Source organism: Myotis myotis, unplaced genomic scaffold (assembly GCF_014108235.1).
Source record: "Myotis myotis isolate mMyoMyo1 unplaced genomic scaffold, mMyoMyo1.p scaffold_m19_p_1, whole genome shotgun sequence".
NCBI lineage: Eukaryota > Metazoa > Chordata > Mammalia > Chiroptera > Vespertilionidae > Myotis > Myotis myotis.
In genome coordinates, this window is record NW_023416313.1 from 172230431 (window position 1) to 172251368 (window position 20938).

At 37.3% G+C, this 20938-nt stretch overlaps 1 protein-coding gene across 3 annotated transcripts in view; it reads right to left on the reverse strand.

The window, feature by feature from the left end:
- NEDD4 (NEDD4 E3 ubiquitin protein ligase) overlaps nucleotides 1-20938 on the reverse strand; it is a 119062-nt gene that overhangs the window by 92957 nt on the left and 5167 nt on the right. The window contains exons 1-4 of one of the 3 annotated variants that reach the window (XM_036302275.1): nucleotides 18326-18361; nucleotides 7977-8050; nucleotides 5207-5285; nucleotides 5062-5100 (exon numbers count right to left, since the gene is read on the reverse strand). In XM_036302275.1, the coding sequence (XP_036158168.1) occupies nucleotides 5062-5100; nucleotides 5207-5251 (84 nt within the window). In that variant the 5' untranslated portion in view covers nucleotides 5252-5285; nucleotides 7977-8050; nucleotides 18326-18361. Of the gene's footprint in view, nucleotides 1-5061; nucleotides 5101-5206; nucleotides 5286-7642; nucleotides 7731-7976; nucleotides 8051-18325; nucleotides 18362-20938 lie in introns of those variants that run through there. The other 2 variants (XM_036302249.1, XM_036302259.1) reach the window with 2 other exon arrangements.

The following is a 20938-nucleotide window of genomic DNA, read 5'->3' on the forward strand; positions in this document are numbered from 1 at the left end:
TTTGCCCACGGCTGTTCTAGATGAAGCTGGGGCTGTGAGGGAAGCCCGGGTCCTGGGTGCCAGAGGGAAGCTGGTGCCAGCAGCCGGGGGAAGGAAGGCCTACTCTTGCACAAATTTTGTGCATCAGGCCTCTAATATATATATATAAATTACATGAGGCCAAAATACCTATATTTTTGTGCCCAGCGGATACACCATTAACCACAGTCATCAGGCATGTGCTGGTGAGGGGGCAGCAGCATCCCCAAGCAGTGCAGTGGTGGCTCTCTTCTGATGCTAGGGCTCATAGTAGGAGAGGGGGGTCACAGAGCTGGGCTCTATGCAAGTAGCATGCAAACAGATATCCTCCCCTCCTCCAGTAATCGAGGCCAGCTGGTGGCATTTCATTGCCAGAATCAGGGGGCTACAAGCACTCTAACACGACAGATCGGAGGAGCTGTGAAGCAGAGCTGACAGGACCTACAAAGTATAGGGTGTGGCATTCCTACCAAAACAGGCAGGTGGCCAATGAAGGCGCTGTGTCACATGTACAATCAGAAGAAGACAACAATGGAGAAGTGAATGTTAAGGCAGTTTCCTCATTTTAAAAAGTCACAACCTCTCCTCCAGGCCCCAACCTGAGCCAATATTCTGATCCAAAGCCCACTCACTGAAGAAGGTCCCTAGTCCTTAGAAGGAGGACCTTGCATCACTGCAGGAAGTGTGTATGACTCCTGCCTTCCTCCCCGAAAAGGATTACGGCCATTTATTTGGGTGACGGTGTTATGGGGAAAATGAATACTCAGACATACTGAGGACTGTTGGAAACAAGGTCTGTGTTAACACTTAGAAACCCAAAGCATCACCATGGCTCCCCTTGTAGGATGAGATAATAAATAGAGTCCTGGCTACTGTTCAGCTTACCCAGAGTCCACCGGTTCTGTGGATCCACCCAGTAGTCATTTCCCTGGTTTACAAGTGTAAGATTGGGATTGACATCCTGGAAGCTGGATCTCCTCTCTACCACCACCACACTGACTCCATGGCTTGTGGGGTAAGAGCTCATAGGGAGAAGGCCACGTGGAAGCCTCTGAAACTGTCCTCCCTCTGGTCAAGACAGTAAATCTAAGACAGAAATGACAACAAAAGCACAAGCAACAAAAGAGAACAATAGATAAAGAAGAGAAAAAATAGATAATTTTTAATCAAAATATAAAACTTTTGTGCGTCAAAGGACACGATCAATAACATCAAAGGACAGCCTACAAAATGGGAGAAAATGTTTGCAAAACGTGTATCTGACAAGGAACTTCTAATATAGAAAAATAAATAACTACAACAACTTAGTAACAGAAGGACAAGTAACCCAATTATAAAACGGGCAAAGGATCTGGATAGACATTTCTCCAAAGAAGACATACAACTGGAAAATAAGCTCATGAAAAAATGCTCAACATCCTTAACCACAGGAAAATGCAAATCAAAACCACAGTTAGATACCACTTCACACCCACAAGGAGGGCTCTAATAAAAACACAGATAAAAACCAGTACTGTTGAACATGCGGAGAACTCTCTGTTGGTGGGAGTGTGATATGGTACAGCTACTTTGGAAAACTGTTTGGCAGCTCCTCATATGATCCAGTAATTCCACATCTAGGTATAAACTTCCCCAAATGAAAATCTATGTCCACACAAAAACTTGTACACAAATGTTATGTGCACAGCACCATTATCCATCATAGTTGAAAAGTGGAAAGAACCCAGATGTCCATCAGCCGATGCATGGATAAGTATGGTTACCCATACACTGGGCTATTATTTGGCAATAAAAAAGAAAGAAATACTGACACATGTTATAACAGAGGTTCTCAACCGGTGGGTCGCAACCTCCTTGGGGGTTGAACGACCCTTTCACAGGGGGTGCCTAAGACCATCGGAAATGACATATATAATTACATATTGTTTTTGTGATTAATCACTAAGCTTTAATTATGTTCAGTTTGTAACAATGAAAATACATCCTGCATATCAGATATTTACATTACAATTCATAACAGTAGCAAGATTACAGTTATGAGGTAGCAACAAAAATAATTTTATGGCTGGGGGTCACCACAACATGAGGAACTGTATTAAAGGGTTGCGGCATTAGAAGGGTTGAGAACCACTGTGCTATAACATGATTAAACCCTGAAAGCATTATGCTAAGTGAAAGAAGTCAGACACAAAGGACCACGTATTGTATGATACCATTTATATGAAATGTCCAAAACTGGCAAATCTAAGAGACAGAAAGTAGATCGGTGGTTGTGTGGAGCGGGGCAGGTGTTGAGGGAAAATGGAGAGTGACAGCTTGTAGGTATGGGGTTTCTTTTTTGAGATGATGAAATGTTCAAAAATTATTTTGGTGATGGTTACACAACTCTGTGAATATACTAAAAAACAATTGTATACTTTGAGCTAGTGAACTGTATGTTCTGTGAACTGTATCTCAATAAAGTTGTTTAAAAAACTAACAAAAATATTGCAACCTCGTGGGAACGTTAGAGTTTGGTACCATCAGAAAAGACCTAAAGGATTCAAGTGTGGCTCCTATAATATGTTCATTTAATCCTCTCGTCTGATCCCTGCAGAAACCAGACAGACCCTGGGGAATGGCTTTACCTGCAAGGTCAACCAAGAAATCGCCCCAGTCGCCTGCTGGTTCCTGGATGCAAGGAGCCCAAAGTGCCCTCACAGCTGCTGTAGGCTGGTTTGATAGGATCCTTGCCATGTCCCTAGAAAGTGCGGGACTGGGACCTCTAACTCAGCAGAACCGAGAAGCAGGGAAGAGAAGCTCATAGCCTTCCACTGGGTCTTTGGCAATGAGTGGGGCCACTTCCGCTCCTACTCCTGTGTTCCTGGTCCCATGTATACTTTCTGCTGCAGACACAGCCTCATATTGAGGTCTCTGGGTTAATGAATAAACTGGCACCCCATTTGTGTAGAGTACTGCCCGCTTATTGGTGCTTCAGTTGTGCCCATTTGTGACGGTGCCAGCCCCAAATCTGGTGAAAGATATGAAACCCAAACAGAGTACATGCAAAGAAAACCATGTTCCGACACATAATGAAATTGCCAAAATCAAAGAAAAAGAAGAAATCTTGAAAGCCAGAGAAAATGACACATTATGCACTGGGGAACAATGCATTTCTCTTCAGAAATTATGATAACACTATATAATTAAGGTAGTAAAGGAAAAAAGAACAGTCAACTCAGAATTCTGTATTTTTAAAAAATATTCAGGAATGACAGTATATAATAAAGGTATTTGAAGCTGAGGAAAAATAAGACAATTTATTGCCAGCAGACTTGCTCTAAAGAAAATGCTAAAAGAAATTATTTAGGCTAAAGGTAATTGATATCAGAGATAAAATTAAGACTTCAGAAACAAGGGAAAAGAAACAGAAATAGTAAATATCTGTTCTTTTTTCCTTTACTACCTTAATTATACAGTGTTATCATAATTTCTGATGAGAAATGCATTGTTCCCCAATGCATAATGTGTCATTTTCTCTGGCTTTCAAGATTTCTCCTTTTTCTTTGATTTCAGCAATTTCATTATGTGTCTGAACATGGTTTTCTTTGCATGTACTCTGTTTGGGTTTCACTGAACTTCTTTCATCTATGAATGCATATCCTTCACCAAATTTGGAATTTTTTGGCCATTATTTCTTCAAATTTTTTTTCTAACAGTCTTTTTCCTCCTTTGAGACTTCAAAGATTCAAATATTAGACTCTTTTAATACTATCTACAGGTCCCTCTGGCTCTACTAATTTTTTTCAATATTTGTTTTCTGTTCTTCAAATTAGATCATTTCTATTGATTATTTTCAAGTTCACTGATTCTTTTCACTGTTATCTCTATTTTGTTATTAAGCTCATCTAGTGATTTTTAAAATTTCACAGATTCTGTTCTTAAATTTTAATATTGCTATTTCACTCTTTTCTATAGTTTCTATTTATCTGTTGGGAACATCCATCTTTCCACCAATTATAAAAGTGTTTACCTTTACATCATGGAACATGGTTGTAATAGTTGTAATAGCTGCTTTACAGGATTTTACGGATAATTCCAATGTCTGGGTCATCTTAGGACTGGCATTTATTGACTGTCTTTTCTTTTGAGAATTGGTCAGATTTTCATCGTTTGTTGTATCTTGGTGACATGTTGAATATCACATTTTGAAATTGGATCCTGCTAAAATCCTTAATAGTTTTATAGATGTGTATAACATCAGGTTAAGGACTCTGACAGATACGCATAAGGAGACGTTCTCGGGTTAAGGGGCCTCCTGAGGAGCCTGGAGTAACTGCTGGCTGGAGTTTGCTCTTTTTTTTTTTTAAATATATTTTATTGATTTTTTACAGAGAGGAAGGGAAGAGGGATAGAGAATTAGAAACATCGATGAGAGAGAAACACCGATTAGCTGCCTCCCACACACTCCCCACTGGGGATGTGCCCGCAACTAAGGCACATGCCCCTGACCAGAATCGAACCCGGGACCCTTGAGTCCGCAGGCCGACGCCTATCCACTGAGCCAAACCGGCCAGGGCTTGCTCTTACGGTATAGTGAGTCAGTGTGCGGGGGAAGACAGGAATGTGCATGAATGGTGTAAATGAAGAAATGTATCCACTTCCTGGCAGGCCCTTATTTCCTACCTGGATCAGTCTATTTAATAAATGACTAGAGAGACACAAATATTGATTCATCTTTAAAGGAAAAACATCAAAATATGCTAAATTAGAATAAGACTACCATATAGTCTCTAAATCACAATTAAACTAGAATAAGATAATTCCAAGTTTACAATAATCTTTTACCCCTTCATTACCTTACCTTGAATATATGGTTTTTTTGTAATAAAATAAATGGTCAGGACCATGTCCTCTTGGGAATACCTAGATTTAACTTTAAAATGTTCTAAAAATCTAGACAAACTCTTATAAGATACATTTTCTAATATTATAAGTGAGAACTGATTCTAACCTTTTAAGAAAAAAAATGTGCTGTTTTGATGAAATAAAATGCATACTTACTTTGAATAATATTTCTTCATTCCATTTTGGATTCAAAGTCTAAAAGACAGTAAAAGTAAACATAGTGTAACTAATTTTTTATATTTTGTCATATAAATTTAAAATAGTATATTTAAATTTTTTTTTGAATCCTGCTAAATCTGACCTTTTTAATGGTTCTCGTCTGCACACTTGTTAAAATTCCATTCATTGGGTCATATAACGTCACTCTCACATAAGGATCACTGTTAAAATTAAGAAAAAAATTAATTGTTGCTTATTCCCAAACTTAGATATTCAAACTATTTAAAAAAAATCACAGAAATTTCCTTGTTAACAATTTCTACAATTATTTTGTATAATTAAAAGGTTTCCTTAGGCAGGGGTAAGTAATTATAGTAATTTGTGCATCTTGTTTAAAAGCTAAGTGAAATACACAAAGAATTAAAGAATTACAAAAAAAAAAACCCATTTAGTCCCAATTTAATGATTTGCAATCTTTTTAGATTTAAACATTTTTGTTTAATTTTTTTATTATGTTCTTTTGGGTTAAAATGGTTAATTCACTAATTTTCAAGAACTAGCCCTGCAAGACCTCAAGTCGCTCCAAGTTATCTCGTGGGTATAAACTCTTTTTATAAAATAAAAGTAAAGTGCTTTCAGTTAAAAATAATTATGTCACATAACCTCTTTTACAAAGAATCATGGAGAAGGACACCCTGGCCAGTGTGGTTCGATTGGTTAGAGCATTCTCCCGTGAACCAAAGAGCCGTGGGTTCGATTCCTGGTCAGGGCACATACCCAGATTGTGGATTCAATACCCAGTCAGGGCCTGTGCGGGAGGCAACTAATTGATGTTTCTCTCTCTCCCTCTAAAAAAAAAAAAAAAAAAAAAATCAGTAAGGAAAAAGACATGGAGAAGGAAAATCAAGATTTTTCCCATTTCCGAATAGGCTTTTTTATGGTATTATTGAAGAGTTGTAAGAGCTCTTTATTTATTGTGAATTAAAGGCCTTTGTCAGACATAAGTTTTGAAACTTTATTGATCACTTCAAAGAACAAGCTTTTGATTCCAATGATTTTTTCTATCATTGTCCATTTCACTAATTTTACTTTATCCTTATTATTTTCATCCTTCTACTTACTTTAGAATTAATTTGCTCTTCTTTTTCTAATTTCTTAAAATTAGAACTCAAATCATTCACTTAGGTCCTGTTCCTTTTCTAAGTTAAACATTTTAAAAATCTCAACTTTCCTCTAAATATTACTTTAGCTGCACCCTACAAATTTTGATATTGCTGTATTTTCATTTTCATTCTGTTCAAAATGTTTTCTAATTTTTCTTGTGATTTCTTCTTTGACCTACAGATTATTTAGAAGTATATTGTTTTATTTCCCATACTTGGGATTTTTCTAGATATCTTAATGTTATTGGTTTCTAACTTAATTCCACTGTTATCAGAGAACATCCTGCATATAATTTCAATCTTTTCAAAACTGAGACTTGTCTTTTAGCTCTATACATAGCCTATGTTGGTGAATGCATCCTGCACTTGAAAAGAACGTAAAATTTGCAATTGTTTGAGTTATTGTTTATGGCAGTTATCAACAATAGGGAAGCTTCTATTATCCCCATGTCCTAGTGTTACATTCCTCTTAAATGTGGGAAGGACCTATGAATTCTAACCAAAACATTACAGAAAAATGACAAAATGTATATAACTGGCCAACCTCCTGGTCCCTCCCCCCAACTGGCAGGCCCCGAACGCCCATGGGGAACAGGGAAGGGGGGGTGGCTGCAGACGCGGGGCAGCGAGCCAGGCCAAGGCGAGTATGGGGGGGGGGGGGGGAGGGGGCCACGGCTGGCTTCCGGCAGCTGGGGGAAGCCCAGGTGCCAGCAGCCAGAGGGAAACCCAGGTTCTGGGTGCTGGTAGCTGGAGGGAAGCCGGTGCCGGCAGCCAGGAGAAGGAAGGCCTACCCTTGCACAAATTTTGTGCATCAGGTCTCTAGTGAGATAATAAACGTGTATTCTTTTAACCCCTAGAGTGCCGGCGAGCATGATCGCGCTCCTCCTGCAGTGCCCAGTTCTAAGTCTGCTTTCATTAGTGATGATGATATTGCTAAATATGTCAATTCTTGCTGTGAAGGCGATGATTTTGTGGAAGATATTGATATGTAACTTCATTTACTTGCGATTCATAATTTTTTTCCTAAACTGCTGTAAAATCAGCAAAAATGCCTCGGCAATTTTAGCATAGTTCCTAGGATATTGGTTGGCACTCAAAGGGTTAAGCCGCTAAGTGTGTGGTCATCACAATAGATACATCACTCTGCGGGAGAAAGCACCCTATGCACACAGCCAGAAGCTGCACTGCCTGTGCCCTGGAACCCGGGTCTGGCCCTTGCCCCTCCATGGTGCCTGAAAGGGACAAGTGAGTGCTGCCCAGCATTAGCACAAACAAGGAAATAAACAGGAGTGAGGGGAACCACGCTTAGGGTACTGCTCCCCGCTTCCTTCCTCCTGGCCTGGGAACCAACAGCACAGGAAAGCAGTCAGCCCCACTAGTCTATCCATTTCTGCGATCCCAGGGCTGCTGCTTACCAAAGACGGGGCACGGGGAAGGGTGTTTGTTCATCCCCTTCTCTTGATCCATCTGGGCCTTTATTCATCATCTACTGCCCACAGCCTATTTTATCAATGCCCAGAAGCAGAAATCATAAATGTAACTTATGAGTTGTACCTTTGTTTGTCTAATTTCACAAATTCAGTAACTCAGATATGAAGGAATTTAGTAAACCACCAATTGAAAATATTATTATTCTACATCGAACAACAATTTAATAATATTATTTAATGTTTCATCTAATCAACATTTAGAAAAAAATTAGTTAACGAGTACAAATTTTAAAATTGCAACCCAAATTCATATACTTACCTAGATCCCAAGATATCCTTCTTGGCAAGGCCTATTCCAGCTATAACTTTCACCCTCACAATTCGAACATTTTCCTGAAATATAAAAATGTTTATTTTATTTTCAGTTACTTTATAACTTATCTAAGACACATACCTTTAAATATATATATACATCAAATACAGTAACCAGGCTGGCCGGCGTGGTTCAGTGGTTGCGTGTTGACCTATGAACCAGGAAGTTCAGGTTCAATTCCCAGTCAGAGCACATGCCCAGGTTGTCGCCTCAACCTCTATTATGGGGTGTGCAGGAAGTAGCCGATCAATGATTCTCTCTCATGATTGATGTTTCTATCTCTCTCTCCCTCTCTGAAATCAATAAACATATATTTTAAAAAATACAGTAATCAGGTTATTAAAATTAATTGGAAGAATTTTTCCCAAAAATTAATTTGAGCCCTGGCCAGTGTGGTTGGAGCATTGCCCCAGGCACCGAAGAGTCGTGGATTCGAGTCCTGGTTAGGGGCAGTTACGTGGTTTGCAGGTTCAATCAACAGCCCCCAGGCAGGGTGCATGTGGGAGGCAACCCATCAATGTGTCTCTCTCACATTGATGTTTCTCTCTTTCTCCCCCTCCCTCGCATTCAATCTCTCTTTAAAAAAATCAATGGAAAGAGTATCCTTGGGTGAGGATTAACAACAAAAAAAATTAATTTGATTAAAAACTATACAAGAAAAAATGAAAACCATGTGTTATTTGTAGATGATTTGATTATCCACTAAGAAAAGCCAGAAAAAAATAGTCAAATTATTACATTAAGAATTTATCATTGTTTTCAAGAAAATCTGTAGCTGTTATTAAGACTAATATGAATTTATCACTGTTGCTATGTACACAATAACACAAATCAAGAGTTCATAATCATTTTTAATAACTATTTTAAGACGGTAATTATTTTTATAATCCCATTCAATAGATTATATGTTAAATAAAACTATACTGTACTGCTACTATATTAAATTTATTGAGTATCATAAAATACTATGATGAGGTTTTATATAATAACATCTTAGTTTTAAGATAAACATATTGAAATAGTTAGGAATAAAGTATAATAAGTCTGCAACATACTCAAATGGCTCAACAAATAAGAGGTTAAAAATGAGTGTGTGTGTGTGTGTGTGTGTGTGTGTGTAAACACAGGGAATAAGCAAAATACTAGCAATGCAATTGGTATACAGGCTCTTTGTCCTTTGGATGTGAAACTGTTCAAAATTAAAAGGTGGGTAAGAAAATATTATAACACAGAATACATATTTTTAAAAATTCCCAAGTAAGTGAACTGTTGGACACAGAAGTAAACTTAATAAAAAGATTTTAAAACTCTATGGATAAAATTATTTTTAAAACTATTGAAGAACATAAAGAAAACAAATTTAAGAGTTCACTGTGTTCATAGATGAAAATAATATTGTTTGTTTTCACAAAAGTAACCTATAAGCTGAATTCAATTTCAACTCTTCCCCCTTGGATTTTTTTCATGGATCTTAAAGGATTTGGAAATTCAGAGGAAAGAGTAAAAATGAGCAAAGAATAAACAATAATATTCAATCACTATCTTATACTGCATATAAAAATAAATTCCAGGCTCATTCAAGTCTAAAAGTGAAAAAGAAAACTTCAAAAATTTTATAAGAAGGAAAATACAAGCTCCAAAACTCAAATCAGGAAGAATAAAAAAAACCTGAATAGGCTGATAACTACCGAAGAAATTGAAGCAGTAATCAAATATCTTCCAGCAAACAAAAGCCCTGGTCTGGACGGCTTTACAGGGGAGTTCTACCAAGCATTCAAAGAATAACTAAAACCTATCCTCCTCAGACTATTTCAAAAAATTCAAGAGGAAGGCACACTTCCAAGCTCTTTCTATGAAGCCAGCATTACCCTAATCCCAAAACCAGATAAGGACACCACAAAAAGAGAGAGAGAGAGAGAGAGAGAGAGAGAGAGAGAGAGAGAGAGAGAGAGAGAGAGAGAGAGAAACGAACTACAGGCCAATATCCTTGATGAACATAGATGCTAAAATCCTCAACAAAATTCTAGCAAATCGAATCCAGCATTACATTAGAAAGATCATACACCATGACCAAGTGGGACTTATTCCAGGGATGCAAGGCTGGTACAATATCCGCAAATCAATAAATGTGATACCTCACATAAACAAATTGAGAGACAAAAATCACATAATCATATCAATTGATGCAGAAAAAGCATTTGCCAAAATCCAACACCTTTTCTTGATAAAAACTCTCAGTAAAGTGGGAATAGAGGGATCATACCTCAACATAATAAAAGCCTTATATGACAAACCTACAGTCAACATCATACTCAATGGGAAAAAACTAAACTCATTTCCCCTAAGAATGGGAACAAGACAGTGATGCCCACGCTCACTATTCCTGTTCAATATAGTACTGGAAGTGCTAGCCATAGCAATCAGACAAGAAGAAATAAAAGGTATCCAAATAACAAAAGAAGAATTAAAACTGTCCTTATTCACAGATAACATGATACTATACATAGAAAACCTCAAATACTCCATCAAAAAACTACTAGACCTAATAAATGAATTCAGCAAAGTAGCAGGATACAAAATTAACACCCAGAAATCTATGGTCCTTTTATACACCAATAATGAAATCATAGAAAGAGAAATGAAAAAAACAATCCCATTTACCATTGCACCAAAAAAATTAAGATACCTAGGAATAAACTTAACCAAGGACGTAAAAGACCTGTACTAGAAAAACTACAGGACATTGAAAAAAAGTGGTAGAGGAAGACATAAACAAATGGAAGAATATACCATGTTCATTGACTGATAGAATCAACATCTTTAAAATGTCCATGCTACCCAAAGCAATCTACAGATTCAAGGCAATCCCCATTAAAATACCAATGGCATATTTCAAAGATCTAGAACAAACTCTTGAAAAATTCACCTAGAATAAAAAAGGACCCCGAATAGCCAGAGCAATCCTGAGAAAGAAAACAAAGCTGGAGGGATCACAATACCAGATATCAAGCTATTTTACCAAGCCACGGTATTCAAAACTGCCTGGTACTGGCACAAGGATATATAGTCAATGGAACAGAACAGAGAACCCAGAAATCAACCCAAGCCATTATGTTCAATTAATATTTTACAAAGGAGGCAAGAGCATACAATGAAGTCAAGACAGTCTCTTCAATAAATGGTGCTGGGAAATTTGGTCAGATACATGCAAAAAATGAAATTAGACCACCAACTTACACCATACACAAAAACAAACTCAAAATGGCTAAAGAACTTAAATGTAAGACAGGAAACCATAAAAATCCTACAAAACTCCATAGGCAGCAAAATAGCGGACATATATCATAGCAATATCTTTACCGACACAGCTCCTAGACCTAGGGCAATGGATACTAAGGAGAAAATAAACAAATGGGACTACATCAAAATAAAAAGCTTCTGCACAGCAAAAGAAACCATCAACAAAACAACAAGAAAGAACATATTTGCCAATGTTATCTTCAATAAGGGTTTAACCTCCAAAATTTGCAGAGAACTCATACAACTTAACAAAAGGAAGATAAACGATCCAATCAAAAAATGGGCAAAGGACCTAAATAGACACTTTTCAAAAGAGGACATACAGAAGGCGAGAGACATATGAAAACATGCGCTAAGTCACTAATCATCCGAGAGATGCAAATCAAAACAACAATGAGATACCATCTCACATCTGTCAGAATGACTATCATCAACAAATCAACAAACGACAAGTGCTGGAGAGGATGTGGAGAAAAAGGAACCCTCCTGCACTGCTGGTGGGACTGCAGACTGGTGCAACCACTGTGGAGAACAGTATGGAGTTTCCTCAAAAACTTAAAAATGGAACTCCCATTTTTGACCCAGTGATCCCACTTCTAGGAATATATCCCAAGAAACCATAAACACCAATCAGAAAGGATATGTGTACCCCTATGTTCATAGCAGCACAATTTACAATAGCTAAGATTTGGAAACAACCTAAGTGCCCATCAGCAATGAGTGGATAAAAAACTGTGGTACATCTACACAATGGAATACTATGCCGCTATAAAAAAGAAAGAACTTTTACCATTTGCAACAGTATGGATGGAACTGGAGAGCATTATGCTAAGCGAAATAAGCCAGTCGGAGAAAGATAAAAATCACATGATCACACTCATATGTGGGATATAATGATCAACATAATTTGACGAACAGAATAGATCCAGAGACAAATGGCAGGGGAGGGGGGTTAGAGAACAACCAAGAGACTTGTATGCATGCATATTAGCATAACCAATGGACACACACACTGGGGTGGTAGGGGCTTGCCCGGGATGGGAATGGCTGTGGAAGGCGGCGGGGTCAATTGAGAAAAAAGGAGACATATGTAAAATTTTAGGCAATAAATAAATTTTAAAAAATAATTAAATTAAAAAAATAAAAAGGATGTGTTTGAACTGAAAAAAAAAAAATTTTTTTTTATAGAAACTGAAGAAGCCCAGCCAGCCTGCCTCAGTGGTTGGGCATCAAGCTATGAACCAGGAGGTCATGGTTCAATTCCTGGTCAGGGCACATGCCCAGGTTGCAGGCCTGATCCTTAGTGGGGGCATGCAGGAGGCAGTCGATCAATGATTCTTTCTCACCATTGATGTTTCTATCTCCTCTCCCTTCTTCTCTGAAATCAATAAAAATATATTTTAAAAAGAGAAACTGAAGAATACTTCTGACATTGGGGTAGGGAAGAATTTTTAAAACTACAAACCCTATTGAGAAAAACTGTTAGATTTTACATCAAAATTATATACCTTTTGTATGATAAAAGATGCCATGAGCAAAATGAAAAGTCACAGGGACAAACAGGGTGAAAATCTCTAAAATATGTACCATTGACAAGTTACGATTATCCGGAAAATATAAACAATTTCTAAAAACCAGTAAGTGAAATATAAATAACCTAATACAAGAAGTCAAAGAGAATGGCCAATAAACACGTGAAAAGATCCTCAATCTCACCAGTCATCAGAGAGAACTATAATACACTGTTGGGAGAAGTGTAAATTGAAGAGTCATTTTAAAGAGATATTTGGGAATATTTACTAAAGTTCTAAATCAGTAACCTAGGAATTCTACTTTTAGATATATCCCCTAGATAAACACTTATTCATGTATTCAAGGACATCGGCACAAGAGTAGCTACAGTAGCATTTATAAGATTAAAAAAAAAGCAACGAAATAAATGTTGCCCAACATATATCTGCCTTACTGATTCGATTCTAAAATAATCCCACCTCAAATAGTGATATTCCCTTCTGGGGAGAGGTCTGGGTGGGAGAAAATATAGGGTGTCCCAAAAAATGTATACGCACACTTTGAATAATTATAGTGTTTATTAAAATACATTTCATTTTCAAAATTGAACTATCAGCTGTTCAAGTATATATACACTTTGGGTGGGACACCCTGTATACATATCATATAGCATTTATTTCAACCTTCTTCCATTTCTAAATGTTTACAACCACCCTCATTCCTGAAGCTTTCACGGAAATAATATGATAATTGAAATAATCTATGAGCTCCCAAACTCAGATGATAACTTTAGATAGCACAAAAATCCTTAACTAGAGATGTCAGATAAAATATAACTTTCTCTATCCCTGATTAAAACTAAATACTTCGCTGATCTTATAAAAAGGGCAGTCGCTAGGTATCAGAAATAAAGATAGAATTGAAAACCAGAAAGGGAAATGTAAACTGAAATTTCAGCTTCCTATGGGGATTGATTTGCAAAAATCAGAAGAGATTTTCAGATTACCTTTTTTCCCTGGAAAGTCACTGCATACATAAACCCATGAACGTATTCTATTGGCCAAGTTCTCACTATACCATTTGACTGGGAAGTGGCTATGCCTTATTAAACGAGGTACTAATTTCAAGACTGAATTCTGGAAATTAGAAATATTTTTTGTAATGACAATTCATACAAACTTTTTGCAGTCGTAAGGTATAATCAAAAGTGGCATCAGATTAGTCAACAATATTGTAATAACTATGAATGGTGCCAAGCAGGTACTTACAATATCAGGGGAGACACTTTTTAAAGTATATGATTGTCTCACCACTATGTTGTATACCTGAAACTAATACAAAATAATGTTAAATGCAACAAAAAGTTCTATCAGCAAATAATGCATGTTATTTGATCTTGGTTTTTCTAAGTGTAGACAAGTGTTTATAATTTGTATATGAACTTGAGAAAAGAGATCATCGTAACCCTCTAAGAAAATTAATTCATATTTGTGGAGCCTTTACTGGAACTGTCCCCCAGAAGTCTCCAGAGGAAAAACATAACAGGCATTAATTAAAAACAATTCCAGGAAATGATAAAGTACTCACAGTAACAGACAATTTAACTTTTCAGCTCTATCCTTGCATTTCCCACCACAAAAATCAGAACGAATTACATTAAATGCTATGGTTAACTGATGTGAAACTATGCTGTTTTAAGATTCTTTCATAAAAATTAAATAAGAAATGCCATTTATTTTGATATTTGTATTCATTTAACTTCATTTTATAAATTTAGCTAGAAAACTGTTCAAACTGATCTCTTCAATCACACCCATAAACAGAGATCACATTTCCCATCATTTTTGAAAATGAAGGAAAAGAGCATAAGAGCTGCAATGTTAGAATCATTGATACTAAAAGTACTACTAACAGAAATCTGGATAGTGCTCAAATGAGCAAAAGAGAAACGAAAATAAAACATCTTTTCCTTAACCAATATGGGGACATTATCTTTAAACAGATCACCATCACAGCTCTTCACTGAAGCTGGAATCTTCCCCTCCACTCATAAGAGAGCTTTATTGATTTATGAAAGTGAAAAAGTTGCAAATTGGCAAACATATGCAGGTGGCTTTCCTCAATGACTTGGTGAAATAAAATGTTAATGTGTTATCTATACAGACAGATCCAGTAATTAAAAGCAGCTTCCCGGGCTGAGATTTTCTCCACAATTCATAAAAACAGCGACTTCCTGCTCCTTAATCTTCTGTCAATGACCCCTCTCCAAAAAAATAATATGAGGAATAGGAAATGCAGAGCTTAGGTCTTTCCATCTCTCATAGGTCTTGGGAGACTTTGTGCTACTCTTTTTACCCTTCTCCCATCTTTCTGTCTAGTCTTTAAAAAAAAGACGTATCTTGTGCTGACTTACCTTTGGGTTCCCTCTGCCTGAGATATTCTCCCCTACCTCCTCCCCCTTCATTGTTAAAGTCCTATATCATCTGAGCAGATCCCTTTGAAGCCATTAACGTATAATTATTAATGTTACTTAATAACAGAAAATGATGTTAATTGGAAAAATCAAGATGCAGAATGTTACCTATTCTATGATAACTCTGTAAAAACATGAATGCAGATGGATAAAAATCAGAAGGAAATATGAAAATAGCTATTAAAATATGAGATGACAAACGGTTTTCTTTTACTTCTGAAATTTGTTATAACTTTTAAATTATTTTTTTTCTTTAAAAAGTTCTGTCCTTTCTTTAAAGTCCAAATGCCATTTTTCCTAAAAGCCTTGACATGAATCTTCCCTTCTCATTAGAGGCTAATTTATACAGCATCGATCACATACCATCTTGTATCTGAGGCCATCAAGTGTGTGTTTTCTTAAAATTGTGAGATTTTGAAGCTTAAGAAACTCAGCTTTTCATTATATTTGTTTTCTCTACAGAATCCAGAAGAATACTTGGCACATAGTGGAGGCTGACAAATTCTTGATTAACCACAAACCTTCATAAAGTTGCAGAAAGTAGGTATAAGGCATCTTATCAAAAACAAGGACAGGCCCTGACCAGTTTGGCTCAGTGGATAGAGCATCGGCCCTTGGACTGAAGGGTCCCAGGTTCGATTCTGGTCAAGGGCATGTACCTTGGCTGTGGGCACATCCCCAGTAGGGGGTGTGCAGGAGGCAGCTGATCAATGTTTCTAACTCTCTATCCCTCTCTCTTCCTCTCTGTAAAAAATCAATAAAATATATTTTAAAAAAAACAAAAACCAAGGACAGGTTTGCACAAACAGTGAACGGAGAACAGTGGCCGCCAGACCTACACCCACCAGACAGACAATTGGAAGACTTCTCTCTGAGCAAGCTGAGTGGTTCAAGGTAGGGGAAAAGAAAACAGACGCTAGAAATACTTACTTGTGAGAGTCTCACAATTAAATGGTAGGTCAGAAAAGCCCACTGTGAAATACTTCTGTCAAATGGACCTGCCCACTTTTACAGAGTATCTGTGTCGGCACCTAAGGGAATCGACTAGGAAAGATGAAGACAAGAGATCAAGGAAACAGTGGATCCAACACAGAAAAGAAATCCAGAGGATTCTCACAATGATGGCAAAAGGCAGCCCGCAGATGACGCTATACAATAGGGGTAGAATGCCAGCCGTTTGGATGGATGGCACATAGCAAGAGGCTGTCTCCAACAAGAATGAGGGGAAAGGAATCAATACCATTTGTGAGATATGTATCCATGCATATATATTTTTCGACATTGCAAGGTTTTAAAATCCTGTCAGTTTGCAATTTTATTTGTCATAGATGTACAAAAAACTAAAGCAAAAAGTGTACAACAGCCCTAGCTGGTGTGCTCAGTGGATAGAGTGTTGGCCCAAGTACTGAAGGGTTGCAGGTTCGATTCTGGTCAAGTGCACCTACCTTGGTTGCAGGTTCGATCCCCTGCCCTGATCAGGGCACATGCAGGAGGCAACCAATTGATGTGTCTCTCTCACATTGATGATTCTCTCTGTGTGTCTCTGTCCTTCCCTTCTACTCTCTCTAAAAAATCAACGGGAAAAAAATATCCTTGGGTGAGGATTAACAACAAAAAAGTGTGCAATAAATAACTATAAGGTATAATAATTCAGATGTGAATATTACTGTATTTACCTAGCGCATTAATATAAACCCTAAATATTTATTTAACAAAAAAATTGCTACAATAGGAGGGCAGGATGTGTAGTTTTCTTTTTTTATTTTTCTGCAATATCTGCTATATAATTTATCGTGACCATATTTTCCAAAGTAAAAATGGAAACTATGGATTGACAGTAGTATTCTTCCTCTGGTGTGTAAATTTACTTGAAAATTTTTATAAAAATATAAATGCTAGATCACCTTTACTGAAAAATACATAAAATCAGGACTATCCTAGTAAATGAAAGGTAGAGTATATGATTGTTATATAATTGCTATGATCAAAGCTCCTCAGGAGTGTTAGCCGTAATAACCATGATAAACTAGAATACTCAGAATCCTTAGATTTACAAGAGAGCCATGGGTCTCAAAGTATATTCCCTGGACCAGTAGTATGAACACTACATGGCAATTTACCAGAAATACAAATTTTCAGGCCCTGCATGGAGTGAGTCGGACACTCTGTGGTGGGGCCAGCAGCCTGTGGGGATTCTGATGGACACGAAAGTTGAGAACCACAGGTGAAGAGCATGAGGGTAAGAAGGGAAGTGTTGTAGTTAAGGCAGTTGCAGGAGTATTCCCCATTTACAAAACTGTAACTTCATTTATTCAATCAGTACTACATAATTTCCGAAAAAGAACAGCTAATCATTACTTTACATCTGCACATTACTTTTAAATCTGACAGCACAATATATGCTTATTTATACATGAAACATCTCTGGAAGCATATATATCAAGCTGATAATCATATTCCACAGTAGTTTTATTCATAATAGCCAAAATCTGGAAACAATCAAAGTGTCCATCAAAAGGAGAATGGATAAATATTTGGCATATTCATATGGAATACTACTCAACGATAAAAAGACTGAGCTACTGATACAATCACATGGATGACTTTGAAAAACGTTACATTAAACAAAAGAAGCCATACTCTTGTTTCTCTTCAGAGAGAGTAAGTCTTTCATCTTTTATTTTTTAAAAAGGAAGCTAGACACAAAGAGTACACACTGTATGATTCCATTTATATGAGTTCCAGAACAGGCAAGATTAATCCATGGTGATTAAAACGTTGCCCAGGAAGAGTAAAAAGAGGGAACTCAAGGAAACATTTCGCAGTGATGTCAATACTCTATATCTTAAGTGGGTTGCTAGTTATACAGGTTGAAAAGTATTGTACATTAAAGATCTGTTTGTAAATTTTACTCCCTTCCCCACCTCTCCCTGAAAAAAGAAGGAAAGCATTTTCCAACATTTTCAGACAAAAACAAAACTGAGAAAGTTCATTACCAGCAAACACTCACTGAAAGAAATTCTAGTGGACGTACTTCAGGCAGAGAAAAGGGATCCCGAATGGAAAGCTAGAGATGCAAGAAGAAATGAAGAAGTAACAAGCAAAGACAATGTTAAGTACATGATAAACAAACATTATTTTAAAAAACAATGTTGGTGATGATGACATGCACGTATGATGACATGCACGTAAACATTCAGTGAGTCTCCAGTCCACTTGGGATCCAATTTAAAATCCTTGATAAATGGCCTTTACACCCTGCTCTCCTCACCTCTGCAGAATTATTTACCACCGTCCCTCTTGCTCTACCCCTCTAGTCTTCTTTATGCTCCTCTTCATCGCATCTTTTACATTCACCGTTCTATATCAGACAAGATTAGTTCATCTTTTCTGTTATATACTTTCACCTTACATCTCCCTCTCCTTTTCCTTCATAACATTTATAAAACGTGTATGTCTGATTATATATTTAATGTCTCTCTTTCCTTCTAAGCTATACATTCAGCAAAGTCTGTCGTTCATCATTATAACCTCATGATTCAATCCAAATGCCTCCTACATGATAAATATTCAACAAATATTTGTTAAGTAAATACAAAATTCAATTACTTCAGAGGTCCACCTAAAAGCTATAATGACAAAATAAGAGACAGAATATATGGGAGTAAAGACATAAAAACAATCACAAGTTGATTTTGCTCCTGTTCCATTTATCATCTTCCTGAGAATCTCTTCTGTTAAATTCTTTTATTTGGGCAATTATTTACAGCAGCACAATGGAAAGACCAAGTCTTTGATACTAAAGAGACCAGGTTTCCATCCCAGATCTGCTCCCTCCCACAAGTGAGTCCCTGAGCAAATCACAATCTCCGATTCACTATCTGTCAGGTGGGGATAACAATACCTATCTTTGCAAGACTTACAGCTTAAGTATAAGAACACGTAATCTGGGTCAGCCATGCAGCAGGTGTAAATTAAAGGCAGCTAATATTATATGTAGGTTGTGTTCCACACTGAAGAATATTTATATTAAAGCATCTTTAGCTCTGGCCAGAGTGGCACAATTGGTTGGGCATCGTCCCATGCACCAAAAGGTTGCTGGTTCTATTCCCGGTCAGAGTACAAGCCCGGACTGCAAGTCAGGGTGCTTACAGGAGGCAGGGAACAGATCAATGTTTCTCTCTCTCTCTCTCCTTTCCTCTCTCTCTCTCAAGTCAATAAAAAACACTTTTTTAAAAAGCATCTTTATGCACTGACATGATTGTTTGTTTACATTACTTTCTTTATTGCCCTAACATGTCTCACATCAGTGGAAACCAGACATTTGGTCAGGCCATGAAGTTATAACGTTGACTACAGACATACTTATTCCTCAAGACTTTCAGAAAATGCCTATCAAAACCTTTTTTCATTTGCTTATGCAGTCTTTCTCCCTGCATTTATCTTCAGACTTCTCCAACTCTCCATTCCTTTATCCTCTTAAAACTGAGATAGAATTGGCAAGGGAGCTGGAGTAAATAGAGCTTCAAGGAGAGAGAAGCCATAGAATTCAGTAAAACAGTGGGGTTTGCAATTCAAATCAGCAATCTTACACATCTCCAGGCATTGCAGAATATTCCTAATACCAGATACAGCTAGCGGATGGGAGAATCGACTGATTTAAATATCCTGCTCTGAAGGATGTCAAATACCTAAGCCAATGGCTCATTAAATGATAAGGCCAGAATTCTAACCTAGTCAAATTACATGTTCTATACCTCTGCTTACCCTAAATAATTTATTTCTAAGGAGCCTTCAAGATTATATCCCTATGCAATATATGAACTGCTAATAGCTAACTGTGTGTGTGTGTGTGTGTGTGTGTGTGTGTGTGTAAGCTTTCCTCATCTTCTCTTCCTGGTGCAGAGGAGTCAGTAGGCCTACCTTAGGCAGAGTTTGGGGGCAGGGAGTAGTTTCATGGAGGTGCATGGTCAGCATGCTCACCAGCATGGGGCACGGAGGGGGCGACGGAGGTGCCATACAGAGATGCTCAGTAGTGTACCCACTGGCATGGGACACAGAGGAGAAGGGTGTTGCATAGAGATGTAACAGTAGTACTCCCACTGGAGGGGAAAGTGGGGTGTACAAGTGGCAGAGGAGAGGCCTGCATGGTTAGAAAATTAGTTACACCAAAAACATAAGTAAATGGATTGAGCACCTAAGTAAATATAATGAAGATAATGAAAGTCAGAATTTTTACTGTTAGAGAGGGCACTTATGGCTACAAAGAACCCTGAGATATTATATTTGAATTAGAGAAGTTGGTATGAATTAATGATTTTTAAATATCTATATAAAGACTGATGTAGAAATAACTATAGATTTATGTGTGTATTTATGTATACATACGCGTGCAACACACACACACACACACACACACACACACACACTTTTTAATTCTGTTTCCTGAGATGGCTGAAGAGCGATGACATGCAGTAACAATGAGCACACTGAGCACCCAGATCTTGGCTCCTAAGGACATTTTCTACCAAATGGGCGAGGCAAGATGTAAGAGGAACCTGGAACATCTTCTGCCAGAAGGAAAAGAAGTGTCCAAAGGATGATGGAGACATGCCACCTAAGA